Source organism: Mesoplodon bidens, assembly GCF_964165515.1.
Source record: "Mesoplodon bidens genome assembly, chromosome: 5".
In the NCBI taxonomy this organism is placed as follows: domain Eukaryota; kingdom Metazoa; phylum Chordata; class Mammalia; order Artiodactyla; family Ziphiidae; genus Mesoplodon; species Mesoplodon bidens.
In genome coordinates, this window is record NC_138161.1 from 8,771,417 (window position 1) to 8,785,914 (window position 14,498).

Below are 14,498 nucleotides of genomic sequence, written 5' to 3' on the forward strand. Positions count from 1 at the left end.
ATACGTCTTAAAGAAAAACCACAACACTGCTTTTATGGCTTTCCTCTTTTGCTATCCTTGGTGGAATGAGCAGAATTAGCACAGAATCCCTAAGAAAAAACGCTGTGTACTGTGAGGCTTAATAAGGAGTCAATACCATTAGATAAAATGAGGCCTGAGATATCTTTGTTTCCCAGATGCACCACAACGCATAGCCTACAGCTGTGCTGCATACTGGCAACTGAACACCACGTGGTCTCAACCTCAGCTGTACTAGTCCTGTAATCTGAATCAGCATATTAATTTACCTTTTTTTTTTTTTTTTTTTTGCGGTATGCGGGCCTCTCACTGTTGTGGCCTCTCCATTGAGGAGCACAGGCTCCGGACGTGCAGGCTCAGCGGCCATGGCTCACGGGCCTAGCGGCTCCACGGCATGTGGGATCTTCCCGGACCGGGGCACGAACCCGTGAACCCGTGTCCCCTGCATCGGCAGGTGGACTCTCAACCACTGCGCCACCAGGGAAGCCCCCTCAATTTACCTTTAATCAGAAAGGTTTTCTCACCTTTCTGAAAAAAAACTTAATCTTTAAACATGAAGAAATAAAGAACTATACAATAAAACTGTTTTTCCATAACCCACAGAATCTCTGGTTCAACACTGAGGGTTTGAAATTTAAATCAAAAAGCACTAGGAATTAAGAATTCAAAATCTGTGTGTGGTCCCATTTGTTTATTTTTGTCTTATTTCCATTTCTCTAGGAGGTGTGCCTAAAAGGATCTTGCTGTGATTTATGTCACAGAGTGTTCTGCCTATGTTTTCCTCTAAGAGTTTTATAGTGTCTGGCCTTACATTTAGGTCTTTAATCCATTTTGAACTTCTTTTCGTGTATGGTGTTAGGAAGTGTTTTTCACAGCAAAGGAAACCATAAACACAATGAAAAGACAACCCTCAGAATGGGAGAAAATATTCGCAAAGGAAGCAATGACAACGGATTAATCTGCAAAATACACAAGCAGCTCATGCAGCTCAATATCAGAAAAACAAACAACCCGGGCTTTCCCTGATGGTGCAGCGGTTAAGAATCTGCCGGCCAATGAAGTGGACATAGGTTCGATCCCTGGTCCGGGAAGATCCCACATGCCACAGAGCAACAAAGCCCGTGCACCACAACTTCTGAGCCTGCGCTCTAGAGCCCACGAGCCACAACTACTGAGCCCGCATGCCACAATGCCCACATGCCTAGAGCCCGTGCTCCACAACAAGAGAAGCCACGACAATGAGAAGCCCGTGCACCACAATGAAGAGCAGCCCCTGCTCACCGCAACTAGAGAGAGCCCGCACAGCAACAAAGACCTAACACAGCCAAAAATAAAAACAAACAAATAAATTTATAAAAACAAAATAAAAACCAAACCCAATCCAAAAGTGGGCGGAAGACCTAAATAGATATTTCTCCAAAGAAGATATACAAATTGCCAACAAACACATGAAAGGACGCTCAACATCACTAATCATTAGAGAAATGCAAAACAAAACTTTAGTGAGGTATCACCTCACACTGGTCAGAATGGCCATCATCAAAAAATCTACAAACAATAAATGCTGGAGAGGGTGTGGAGAAAAGGGAACCGTTGGTGGGAATGTAAATTGATACAGCCACTATGGAGAACAGTATGGAGGTGCCTTAAAAAACTAAAAATAGAACTGCCATATGACCCAGCAATCCCACTACTGGGCATATACCCTGAGAAAACCATAATTCAAAAAGAGACATGTACCAAAATGTTCACTGCAGCTCTATTTACAACAGCTAGGACATGGAAGCAACCTAAGTGTCCATCAACAGATGAATGGATAAAGAAGATGTGGCACGTATACACAATGGAATATTACTCAGCCATAAAAAGGAACAAAATTGAGTTATTTGTAGTGAGGTGGATGGACCTAGAGTCTGTCATACAGAGTGAAGTAAGTCAGAAAGAGAAAAACAAATACCGTATGCTAACACATATACACGGAATCTTAAAAAAATGGTTCTATTGAACCTAGGGGCAGGACAGGAATAAAGATGCAGACATAGAGAATGGATTTGAGGACATGGGGATGGGGAGGGTAAGCTGGGACGAAGTGAGAGAGTGGCATGGACTTATATACACTACCAAATGTAAAATAGATAGCTAGTGGGAAGCAGCCGCATAGCACAGGGAGATCAGCTCGGTGCTTTGTGACCACCTAGAGGGGTGCGATAGGGAGGTGGGAGGCAAGGAGATGCAAGAGGGAGGGGATATGGGGATATATGTATATGTATAGCTGATTCACTTTGTTATACAGCAGAAACTAACACAACATTGTAAAACAATTATACTCCAATAAAGATGTTTAAAAAAAAAAAACCTGTGTGTGGAATATGATAAAAGGACCAGATGAAAAGTAATCCCATGTGCAAAAATCTATACAGAAAAGTGCTAAATGCTAGACTGAAGGAGACCCTCTAGGATTCCCAGGTAAACCTTACTCCAAAAACAAAGCAAAAGAAAGAAAAACAGGTAAAGATTACAGAGGGTTGAAAAAAAATGACCAGATATAAATATCTTTTGAAGTGACATGCCCATACTCTCCCATTAAGACTGTTAAGTAACTATTCTTACAGAAGGCAAATGTTTAAAAAGCCTTAAAAATGTGATCTTCATTCCAGAAATTTATTTCTTGCATGGAAATGACTAATAATTTAGCTATAAGGATAAAACTTTAGCTATAAGGATACTTACTACAGTGCAGCTTTTATTAACAAAATGTGCAAACAACCCAACTCTCCCACTATAGTGGTGTTTAATAAATCATGACATGTTTGTACACTGGAATACTATTTAACCTTTTAAAATTAGGTTGGAGAAACATAATTATTGATATGAAAGGAAGCTTCCTGTATACTACTTAGTGAAGACTATAAATTTTTTTTTCAAATACTTAATGGATTTGCTGCAAAATATTAATTAGTTATAGCTTAATTAAGAATTAGGATAATTTTTATTATTTTTGTTTACATGTTTTGATTTTTCTATAATTGAATATGTATTAACTATATTAACTATTAAAAATAAAGTAGTCCTGGGCTTCCCTGGTGGCGCAGTGGTTGAGAGTCCGCCTGCCGATGCAGGGGACACGGGTTCGTGCCCCGGTCCGGGAAGATCCCACATACTGTGGAGCGGCTGGGCCCATGAGCCATGGCCACTGAGCCTGCGTGTCCAGAGCCTGTGCTCCGCAACGGGAGAGGCCACAACAGTGAGAGGCCCGCATACGGCAAAAAATAAAAATAAAAAAATAAAGTAGTCCTAATGTAATTTTTTTCTTAAATCAGCCCTAACCTTTTTTTACTCAATGACACTTCTGGAAAGACACCTGTGACATCACAATACCTGCTCATTAGCTTCAGGTTCTTAAGAAACCCTTCGGCTTGTGACTCCATGGTCTGTAACTTATATACTTCTGTCTCCTTCCAGTTTTCGAGCACAGATACCTACCATTAGATTAAAGAATGTAAGTATTTTAAAACTAAAACTATTTTAAAGTTGTTAAAACAAACATCCTAAACCACTTTCAAGTTTCTCCTTAAATGACATATGATCAGAATCACCAGAACTTAATTACGTTATAATTTCTCTAAGGTGAACATGAATTAAAACTTTTGGATTTGAAAATAGAATAACAAGATGACAGTAAAATTATATACCTAAAATTATACTTTTCTCAGATATGAAACTTTCCACATGGCTTACTGCTTAAGCCATATACAAGCACAGAGCTAGGTTACCTACATGTATATACCTGGTGTGCATAATCTATGGCCCTGTTTATGGTGAGCAGAGGGCCAGGACCCTGCAGAACAACCCCAAGGTTGAACCCTACCGAATTTAAAGGCCTCGGAAACAGACTTGTGGTTGCCAAGGGAGAGGGGGGTGGGGGATGTGGTGGGAGTTTGAGATTAGCAGATGCAAACTATTATATATAGAATGGATAAACAACAAGGTCTTACTGTATAGCACAGGGAACTATATTCAATATCCTGTGATAAACCATAATGGAAAAGAATATAAAGAAAAGAATGTGTGTGTGTGTGTGTATATATATATATATATATATACACACACACACATATGTATAACTGAATCACTTTGTTGTATAGCAGAAACTAACACAACATGGTAAATCAACTATACTTCAATAATAAATAAATAAGTAAATAATTACAGAATAGCTGCATTAAAATAAAATAAAAGCCTCAGAGAAGTTGTTATCAGCAAGGGCATCAAAAGGCTCTAGGGCATGTTTTTAAAACTTTAGACTCTCTGGCTCCCCGCACAAGCCAACTGGCCATTTTTGTAAAAGTCACTGCAGGAAATGTAGACCTGCCTTGTTTTAATCCAGGTGTCAGTAACCTTGACAGGGCCCACCAGGCAAACCTGCTTGCCTAATGGTGATAAATGGGAACTGAATGACTTGGGAACAGAGATGCAGGCATAGTATCCGCAAAGTAGAAGTATTTGGACTTTTTTTCCTTCCTTTCTTTATAAAAGCAGCTGCATAGCTGATATTTCACTGGAAGACTCATGTTTACAGACTCCATAAGCTAAGCTTTTCCTTACTTTCCTAGAATAATCATAGACACATACACAAATAAATAACATTTACTTCTCAATTAGAAAAACAAAGACAACCATATTTCAGGAACTAAATAAAATAGAGCCAGAAGTCATTATTATTATTTTTGTCTCAGTAGTTTCTCAAATAGTATACTGACATTGGTATATATTCTTCTGCAGGGAGGAGAGTATATTCTTAATAAATGGATTATTTTCAAGTTCCTTTTCTAGCTTGGCAAATAGATTTTATGGTTGGCTACTTCATGGTGCGTCACTTGATTAAATATGATGAAGTCATTAACAGGGTAGAGCATAAAAAAAATGATTGAATTATGTTAAATAAGCAGGTTATAAAATGTGGTGTACACTATGAGTACAGCTATGTAATAAATAAGCACAAAGGTAAAAAATTTTAAAGCTACAGGCAAGGAGAGAGTGCTTGTTCCAGGGAGGTAGGATTATGGGTGAAAGGATATCCCTCAGCCTCCACACTTCCCAGCAACGCTGTCCTGCCTCATGTGTAATTAAACCCAAAGTAAACAAATGATATCCTGCCATATCTGTCAGTTACCAAGTGTCCTGGACTCACCTCTGCATCCACAGCCCTTTGAAGACTCTCTTCATAATGCTCTTTCTCTTTCTTTATACACTCTTCTATTTTCATTTTCTCATTCATAAATGTATTACTGCAAATATTAAAGAAAAAAAACTTATTGAAAAAAACTTCATCAGTGAGATCACAAAGGATGAAGCCAGGTTAGCTTTTAAGTCATGCCACGAAAAGACTTACACATCTTCCAGAGAAACTTCTTGCCTAATATTTGACTATATAATGCAAGACTCACATGTGCTCTTTGCACTTTACAAATGATTGAAGGAAGATGTGAAATTAAAAGTGAGTATTGGTGGGACTGCTGAGAAACTGGTTCACCATCTTTATGAGGCTAGGTTAAGTCTAAACTGGCTACTGAGTCAGAAATTCTATTTTGACCCATATTACAAGGTAATAACCCAAAGGAAAAAAGTGATATGCACAAAGCTGTTCATGGCATTACGTTTATAACAGCTTAAAAACAAAAACAAAAACCCAGCATGGACTATGATCTAAATGGAAATATGTGTATGAAACAATATTAAATAAGAAAAGCAGAATCCAACTGCTTACTACTGAATACACTGGTTACCAGTATGTATAAACATTTCTATTAATAAAGGTTAAAAGGAAACTTTTTATAGGTTCATAACAAAAATTCTTAAATAAATCTTTAATTGTAGAGCAAGAAACTACCATAATACAGTCGAGACTGTTATTTCAAGTAACATACAAGTTTTTAAAACACATTTTTAGTTTCAGGTTAATTCAAGGGAAAAGAAGAGTAATCAACAATGATAACTTCAGGACATTTTTTACACCGACAATGTGAAACAAAAGGAGAAACATCATAAAATAAAAATATTTAAAGAATAAATTTATTTAAATATTAATTTAAATAATAAAATAGAGAAAAATTTAAAAAGAGAAACATAATTAATTAAAAGAAACAGACAAGTAAAAATATATTTGGGGGCTTCCCTGGTGGCACAGTGGTTGAGAGTCTGCCTGCCGATGCAGGGGACATGGGTTCGTGCCCCGGTTCGGGAAGATCCCACATGCCGCAGAGCGGCTGGGCCCGTGAGCCATGGCCGCTGAGCCTGCGCGTCCAGAGCCTGTGCTCCGCAACGGGAGGGGCCACAACAGTGAGAGGCCCGCGTACCGCCAAAATATATATATATATATATATATATATATATATTTGGATGTCTAAATATGTGCAGACTGTGCCTCTGGTGTTAAAAGTATAATAAGATGTTAAAATAAATTTAAGCTTAATTTGCCTGATTTCAAAGGACTGGTCCAGAAGTAATTCACGTTCCTTTTCCTTTCCTGCATTTTCCTGGGTATACCTACAAGTAAGTATAAATCACCAAATTTTAATTAATTTTCAAAGGTTTTTAAAAACACGATCTGACACAGTAAATTCCTATATCCATGCAAACATTTCTAGAATTCTTTACATTTATTTTTGTTTCATTTCTAATATCTTCTAAATAGGCAAAGAATTTGGACGATTTTCCTTTTGGGAAAATTTCCTTCTACACCTGCAGGGCAGATCACCTTTTTCTTCACTCTAAGTCGCGTGACTGCAGCAAAGATTCCCTGTCTCAGTCCTCTGTCAGGAGCACCTCCAGGGGCTTCAACACGAGACAGAGGAGTAAGGGGTCGGATCATCATCAGTTTAACAGTGGTTCTCACTCAAAGTGAAAACAGCTTTCTATTCTTTAAAACAGAACCTCAAGTCCAACTGAACACACACACACACGCACTCGCATGCACACAGTGGGACAATTCTTCTAAACAAAGTGTGTATATCTTTGATACTTAAGCAATGTCCTGTAGCAGGTGGGTTTTGCCTCTTTCACGCTCACCTATACACCTGTTTAGTCATCTCTACTTGCTAAAAAACCCACGTTTCCACTGAGAACCAGGTTAAATGCCATTTCACTTCTTTTACAAAATAGTTCCTCTAAGTTCTCAATGCTAGGTGGCTTTTCATGGAATTTCTGCCTTCTTTCATAATTATCTCTGGCTTCTGCCACTGCACCTGCAACTTGCTCAGAACAAGAAAATGTGGCAGAAGTGATGCTCTGGGCTCCCCTGGTGGCGCAGCGGTTGAGAGTCCGCCTGCCGATGCAGGGGACACGGGTTCGTGCCCCGGTCCGGGAAGATCCCACATGCCGTGGAGCGGCTGGGCCCGTGAGCCATGGCCGCTGAGCCTGCGCATCCGGAGCCTGTGCTCCGCAATGGGAGAGGCCACAACAGTGAGAGGCCCGCGTACCGCAAAAAAAAACAAAAAAAGAAGTGATGCTCTGACACTTCTGGGTCTGAACCTTCCGAAGGTGGGCAGCTTCCACTTCTGCACTCTTGGAAGCTCTTAGCCACCACATAAGAGGTCTGGCTACCATGACGGAGACCACATGAGAGATCAAATAGATAGAAGAAGCCACATGGAGAGAGAGAAGGCCTGAAACGGCATAGGAAGAAAGAGGCCAAGTCACCCCAGCATCCCAGCTGAGCCCAGCCACAAGAGGAACCACTGACAAGACCAGCAGAAGAATGGTCCAGCCAAACAGCCCAGACTGCAAGAGCAGGATCAAATAAAAAGTAATTGAAGCCACTGAGTTTCTGGTGTTTTGTTCAACAGTAGATAACAGTTCAGCTGAGGAATCATATGACATATCACTGTTTAGGGAAAGAGGGGTTAGGAATGGATCACAGAGAATCTTGAAACAAACCTGGCCCATCTAACAATTGCCTGAATGTATTACCAAATCCTTCATATTACAGAACCAAATTTTAATAATTTAAAGATTCAGGATGGAAGTAATAAATAAAATGATCATCACAGAATCTTAGTGCTGGAAAGAACCTTAGATCTAGACAAGCCCCCTCATTTTACAATAAGGAAAAGGGGTTTAAGGTAATGTTCACAGTAAGAGGTGGTGTTCAGACTGGAAGTCGGTTCTTTGTTGATTTGCACTCTTACCTTTATGTAATTTATCTGCAAACATGGTAGGTTTATAAAAAGTTTTCGGTGCAATAATTCCCCAACGGATGTTCTTTAAAATGAAATGAAAATACCTAAAATTTTCACTTTACTTGACATAGCTTGAAATTGAATATCAAAAACGAAAAATAACCCAAAATATACCCAAATAATAAATAAATAAGTAAAAATCATTGACTTTCAAGTGTTACTTACATTTCACTGGCATTTAAAACCTTTTTCATCTTCTTCTTCAGTGCCTTTAGTCTCTCTTGGATTTCTTTTTTCTCCTGTTCCCATTTTTTAATTTCCTTTTCCAAATCTTCGAGGAACCAATCTAATTCTGTCTTTGAGATCTAAAAACATTTTAGAAAGTACCTAAATAAATGGGAAGATATACTTAAAAAAAAAAAAAGAGCCTGAAAGACTAGAATTGTGGTGGTGTGCTAGCTTAACCAATGACTCCAGTCCCACAGAACACACACTCAGGAGCTGGCTGTATGTGCTACCCTGGCCGAGGCTGGGACATAAAGTCGCACAACACACAGCCTCAGCCCTTAAACAAGGACGGAGAGAGACATGACACATTATCTGGTACTTGGGAAGGGCTTCTCAAAATCAGTGATATCTGATCTCTGTCTTCAAAAATGGGTCTGTCACATGGAGAATGGATTCCAAGTAGTGGCAACTGGTGAGGCAGAAGGTTAAAAGAGTAAGGCCGGGGCTTCCCTGGTGGCGCAGTGGTTGAGAGTCGGCCTGCCGATGCACGGGACACGGGTTCGTGCCCCGGTCCGGGAAGATCCCACGTGCCGTGGAGTGGCTGGGCCCGTGAGCCATGGCCGCTGAGCCTGCGCGTCCGGAGCCTGTGCTCCGCAACGAGAGAGGCCATAACAGTGAGAGGCCCGTGAACCGCCAAACAAACAAAAAAAAAAGAGTAAGGCCTGTCTGTGCAAAAAAGCAAGAGGTGCTACATGGTTGGAGGACGAGGTGGGTGTTCGGAAGTCAGGGCACGGAGAATGGCATCTGAGGCACCTTGGGTTAAAATGATCAAGGGCCTTGTAAGCCATGCTAAGGAGTGTGGACTTTATCCTGCAGAAAACATGAAGCCAGTGAAGGCTCTTAAGCAGGGTTGTGAGATGATCAGATTCTTATTTTAGAAAAATAACTGAAAGACAAAGAGGTAGACTAGGGGTAAGAGGGTACATGAAAGATGAGAACAGTGGCTTTCACATTTTCTTGACTTTCTCTGACACTTTCTTATTGTGACCCACAATAGCAAATACATTTTAATAATGATCTACAGCATATGTATATACATATGTATGTATGCATGTATATACACATAAAACTGAAAAAAAATTGCCCTCACTTTCTGAGATGTTTTCTGATATTTCTATTCTATTCTACTATTAAAAACAATTCTAGGGCTTCCCTGGTGGTGCAGTGGTTGAGAGTCTGCCTGCCGGTGCAGGGGACACGGGTTCGGGCCCTGGTCCGGGAGGATCCCACATGCTGCAGAGCAGCTGGGCCCATGCACCACAGCTACTGAGCCTGTGCTGTGGAGCCCGCGAGCCACAACTGCTGAGCCCGTGTGCCACAACTACTGAAGCCCGTGAGCCTTGAGCCCGTGCTCCTCAGCGAGAGAGGCCACCACAGTGAGAAGCCTGTGCACTGCACTGAAGAGTACCCCCCTCTCGCCGCAACTGGAGAAAGCCCACGCACAGAAACAAAGACCCAAGGCAGCCTAAATAAATAAATGAATGAATGAATGAATGAATAATAAAAAAACAAAAAAAACAAAAAAAACAATTCTAGTCACCATCATTAAACTGACTTCACAGCCCATTATGAATTGTAGCCTTTAATGTTAAAGACTAGAAGAAGGTAAAATCTCACTGCAATAGCCCAGGTGAGAGACAATGAGGATGACAGTGGTAGCTGTAGGGACGATAAAAAAAAATAAAGGAAACTTTAGAAGACTAGAATGGATAAGACCACATGTCCGACTGGATATATGGTAAAGCAGAAGGTAACAGAGTTAAAGATAAGTTTCTACCTTGGATGAATAACTAAACAAAATTCCATTAACAAAAAAGGAGAATATGGAAGATGTACAGGAAAGAGGGAAGTTAACCTAGGTATGTATGTTTAAATAAATTTATGAGTAAACAATAAAATAGATATAAGAACTTAATAATTTTGACCCTGCAATCATTTTCATGGGACAGAGTAGAAATTTGTAAGTGTTGGACGAAGACTACAAATCAAAGGAATAAAATTCTGAACTCAAACAGTCTTCCAACATAGCCACACAGAAAGGAATGACGTATTTCCAGGTTTTGCTGATTTACACGTCTTCTAACAGGCTCTTCTGGAGTGGGTCAGCACCCCATCAAGTCAGGCGCGTTCTGCTCCCCAAAGAACCTTTCCCAATATGGCAAACTCCAACCCCATTAATATACTACAGTCCAAAAGTCCATTCACCAATTAATTAGTTGTAACTTGGAATGCATTTCCCCATAAAAAGCCATGTTAGAAACATCAGTTAAATAGCCAACACTTCTCTTCCAAGAAGCTCACAGTTACGGTGGTTACGGTGAATAAAACGAGGTCTACAGTGTTAAAGAAGGCAAGTTTCCAGACCATGAAGAGTCTATTTGACTGGAGAAGTAGTAGCCTCAACCGGGGTTCTGGGAGCAGAGACCTGCGGTGCTGGAAAGACGAGGAGGAAAGCTAAGACTCCCCTCTGAGACGGTTTTGAAAAAGACTGTCGTCTGTCTTCAGCAGCCTCCCGTCTTCCTTCTGGCAGCGGGTTCCGCCCTCTGGGGGCCCTTCCTCCCTCAACACCCTCAAGTTTCCCTGGACCCCTGACGTAAGCCCACCCCCAGCTGAGGGCCTGCCAACTCCCAGGCATCCTTCCAGAACGGCCTTCCTCCCCTCCCCTTGCCACCCCTCACCCCGAGGGCGCCTGACCGCAGCACGGTGCTCAGACGAACCACTTCAACCAGCCTGGAAGTATCCACACTTCATCCTTCAGCCTAAATGATCCTCTAAGCTACAGGGAGTCTGCACACATGTTTTATTTGGCAAGCCCAGTACTTTTCGTTTGCTTTTCAAAATATAAATGTGTTCTCTCTGCCTGGTCACAAAGGCCTTTGGTTTGCAATACCTGCCAGAATTTCAGGCAATATGACAAAGAGAAATGAAAAGCTGTTATCTTGATGCTCTGGACGATTAGGTACAACACCCGTTGAGACAGCCTTCTTGGTCAGCTTTCTTACGCAGGTGTTGCCTTTTGAAACTTCTTCTGAACCTACGAATTCTCTAAAAGTGTTATGTCATTTTTCGAGGTGTCATCTCTTCAATGCCAGCAGATATACAGGTGGTGCATATGCTTGTAAGATGCCAGCCACTTATAAGTAAACACGCTCTAGACTAATATTTCTAACAATTACTATGTGAATCAGAATGGAGCAACATTTACAAGAGACTAAAAGAAGCACGTTTCAACTTTACTCTTTTCCAGTTTGAAATTCTACTAGTAACGACGGCTGCTTAATGAAGTCCCAGGTTCATTTCTGCTTAGGGAGCCTTTCATTTTCCACCTCTGACCAGGTTCCCTGTAGCCTGAACTTCCCGCTTAGGCTTAGAATGTGACCAGGTCACTGAGACATGGGTTCAGCTACAGAAACTTGGAGCCTCCTCCTTCAGAAAAGACGGTGTACCCTGAAGCCAAGTTACACAGACTCCCTGTGAAATACGGCTCTCTAGTCAAAGAGGCATCAACTTACAAAGACATTTCTCCCTCATCAGCTTTCGACACCAAGGTTTCGGATGTTCCTGGGAAGCAGATTTGCTAACCAGTCCAGATTCTTAATGACTTCAAAGTCCCGCCGCAGGAGTAGAGTTGGCCTCAGTGGCCTTGAGATGTGCAGGCCAACTGTTCTAAGGCAGCAGAGGCTCAACAGCTCAGTGACATTCCCTCCATCTTGGGGACGGTTCAACTCACATTTTCCTTGCTGCAATCCTGCTGATGCTGAATGTGCTGAGTCATTACTGCGACAGAGGTGACCACCATGCCTACTAGGCTTACAAGATCCTGTATTCTACTACCATGACCAATGTCCATACGCACGCCTTGCTGCTGACGGCCAAGCCAAACTTGTTTCTTGCCTCTATTCTAAGCCAATGATTTCACCTAGGATTCAGCCCTTTGGCTGGGAGATGATGTACAACCTCAAGGTTATACTGGTTCAGGTATCAAAAGGCACAAAGTATTATAAACACACACACACACACACACACACACAACCCCCCCCCCCCTACAGCTCAGCCATGAAAAATGCTACATGAGCTCATCTGCCATTTGTACTCACCACGCTTTAATGACATGGCTGGCCTAAGGCAGCTATCATGAGCTTGTCTCTGACTACATGAAAAAGAATAATCTGAATGCTTTTCTTTGAAACATTAGAATAGGAGAAACAACAGGCTATATACAACTGCATCCTGTATTTGCACAGTTCACTGACATAATTATAAACACCTCTGAAAGTCTTTTTCTCAATTAGAGAACATTTGGTTTTTATACCTCTTTTTTTAAACCTCAACTATGTTTTAAAATAAATATTTGAAGTGCCTTCAATAATATATATAATTTAAAAAATACAAAATAAAAAAGAATGCTAAGTAAAGAAAACAGAATAAAAAGACAAGAATGATAATATAAAAACAGAGCCAGAGTAATATAAAAACAAATGGCATGAGGTCCTAACCATTCTTCAGAAACAGTATTAAAACTTTCTGGCAGTTGAAGTCAAATAAAAACAAGCCCGCTGCACAAAGAAACACAGATAGTAAAAGCAGAGAGGAATGACTTCTCAGGGCCTCATAAAGAGGATGCTACATAAAAGTCCTGGAAGATCAGCACAGAGCCTGGCACTTAAGAAGCATCCAATAAATATTTGTCAAATGAAAGAATGGGTAATATCCTCAACTACATACTAGCAGTAAATAAAGCAACAATCTTCACAGAACATCCAGGCCTGATGGCCTTTCACGTAGGCTGACAGAATATGAAGACACAATTCACTAAACCCAGTTCTTCAAGGGCCCAAGTACAACTGTTTGATAACATCGGCAGAGCTCCTAGTCTGTACGCTGAGATCCAAAGATGGCTAAGAAACAGTCCTCACTTTCAGGGAGATCACAGTTTGGTGGGGGAAATATGCATAAAAGATAATTACTACACCATACACAAAAATTAACTCAAAATGGATCATAGGCCTAAGTGGAGAGAGCTAAAACTTAAAACTCTAGAATACAGGAGTAAATCTTGGTGCTTGGTGATCTTGGATTTGACAGTGGTTTCTCAGCTATGACATCAAAAGCATAAGCAACAAAAGAAAAAATAGAGAAAGCGGACTACACTGAAATTTAAAACTTGTGTGCTGCAAATGATACCATCAAGAAAGTGAAAAGGCAACCCACGGAACAGGAGACAGAAGAAATAAAGTTGTAAATATGGAAGATGGGAGAAAATATTTCTAAATCATATATTTGATAAGCAACTTGTACCTAGAATACATATATATGAAAACTCTTAATTCAATAATTAAAAAACAAATAATGAAATTAATAAATGGGCAAAGGATTAAAACAGACACTTCTCCAAATTTTCCAAAGATATAAAAATGGACATTAAGCACATATAAGATGCTCGACACCATTAACCTTCAGGGAAATGCAAATCAAAACCACAATGAGAAACCACTTTACACCCATCAGAATAGCTAAAATCAAAAAGAGAGATGATAATAAGCATTAGTGAGACCATGGAGAGACTGGATCCCTCATACACTGCTGGTGGGAATGTAAGATGGTGCAGCTGTTCTGGAACAGTATGGAACTTTCTCAGACTCTTAAATATGGAGTTAGCATATGACCCAGCAATTCCACTCCTAGGTATATACCCAAAAGAAACAAAAACATATGTCCACAGAAAAACTTGTACTCAGATGTTCATAGCAGTATTATTCATAACAGCCAAAAACTGGAAAGAATCCAGATGTCCATCAACTGAGGAATGGGTAAATAAAATGTGATACAGCATACAAAGGAATATTATTCAGTAGAAAAAGGAATGAAGTGCTGATACATGTTACTTGGACGAATGTACACGGATGGACCTTGAAAACATTAAGCTAGGTGAAAGAAGGCACTCACAAAAGACCACATATAATATGACTCCATTTATATAAAATGCCCAGAACAGGCAAATCCATAGAGTAAATT

General features: G+C 40.4%; 1 protein-coding gene across 3 annotated transcripts in view; it reads right to left on the reverse strand.

Moving 5' to 3' along the window:
• TTC3 (tetratricopeptide repeat domain 3) overlaps positions 1 to 14,498 on the reverse strand; it is a 142,008-nt gene that overhangs the window by 12,979 nt on the left and 114,531 nt on the right. For all 3 annotated transcript variants that reach the window (XM_081234152.1, XM_081234151.1, XM_081234153.1), the window contains exons 36-39: positions 8,421 to 8,560; positions 6,496 to 6,564; positions 5,210 to 5,306; positions 3,397 to 3,497 (exon numbers count right to left, since the gene is read on the reverse strand). In XM_081234152.1, the coding sequence (XP_081090278.1) occupies positions 3,397 to 3,497; positions 5,210 to 5,306; positions 6,496 to 6,564; positions 8,421 to 8,560 (407 nt within the window). The remainder of the gene's footprint in view (positions 1 to 3,396; positions 3,498 to 5,209; positions 5,307 to 6,495; positions 6,565 to 8,420; positions 8,561 to 14,498) is intronic.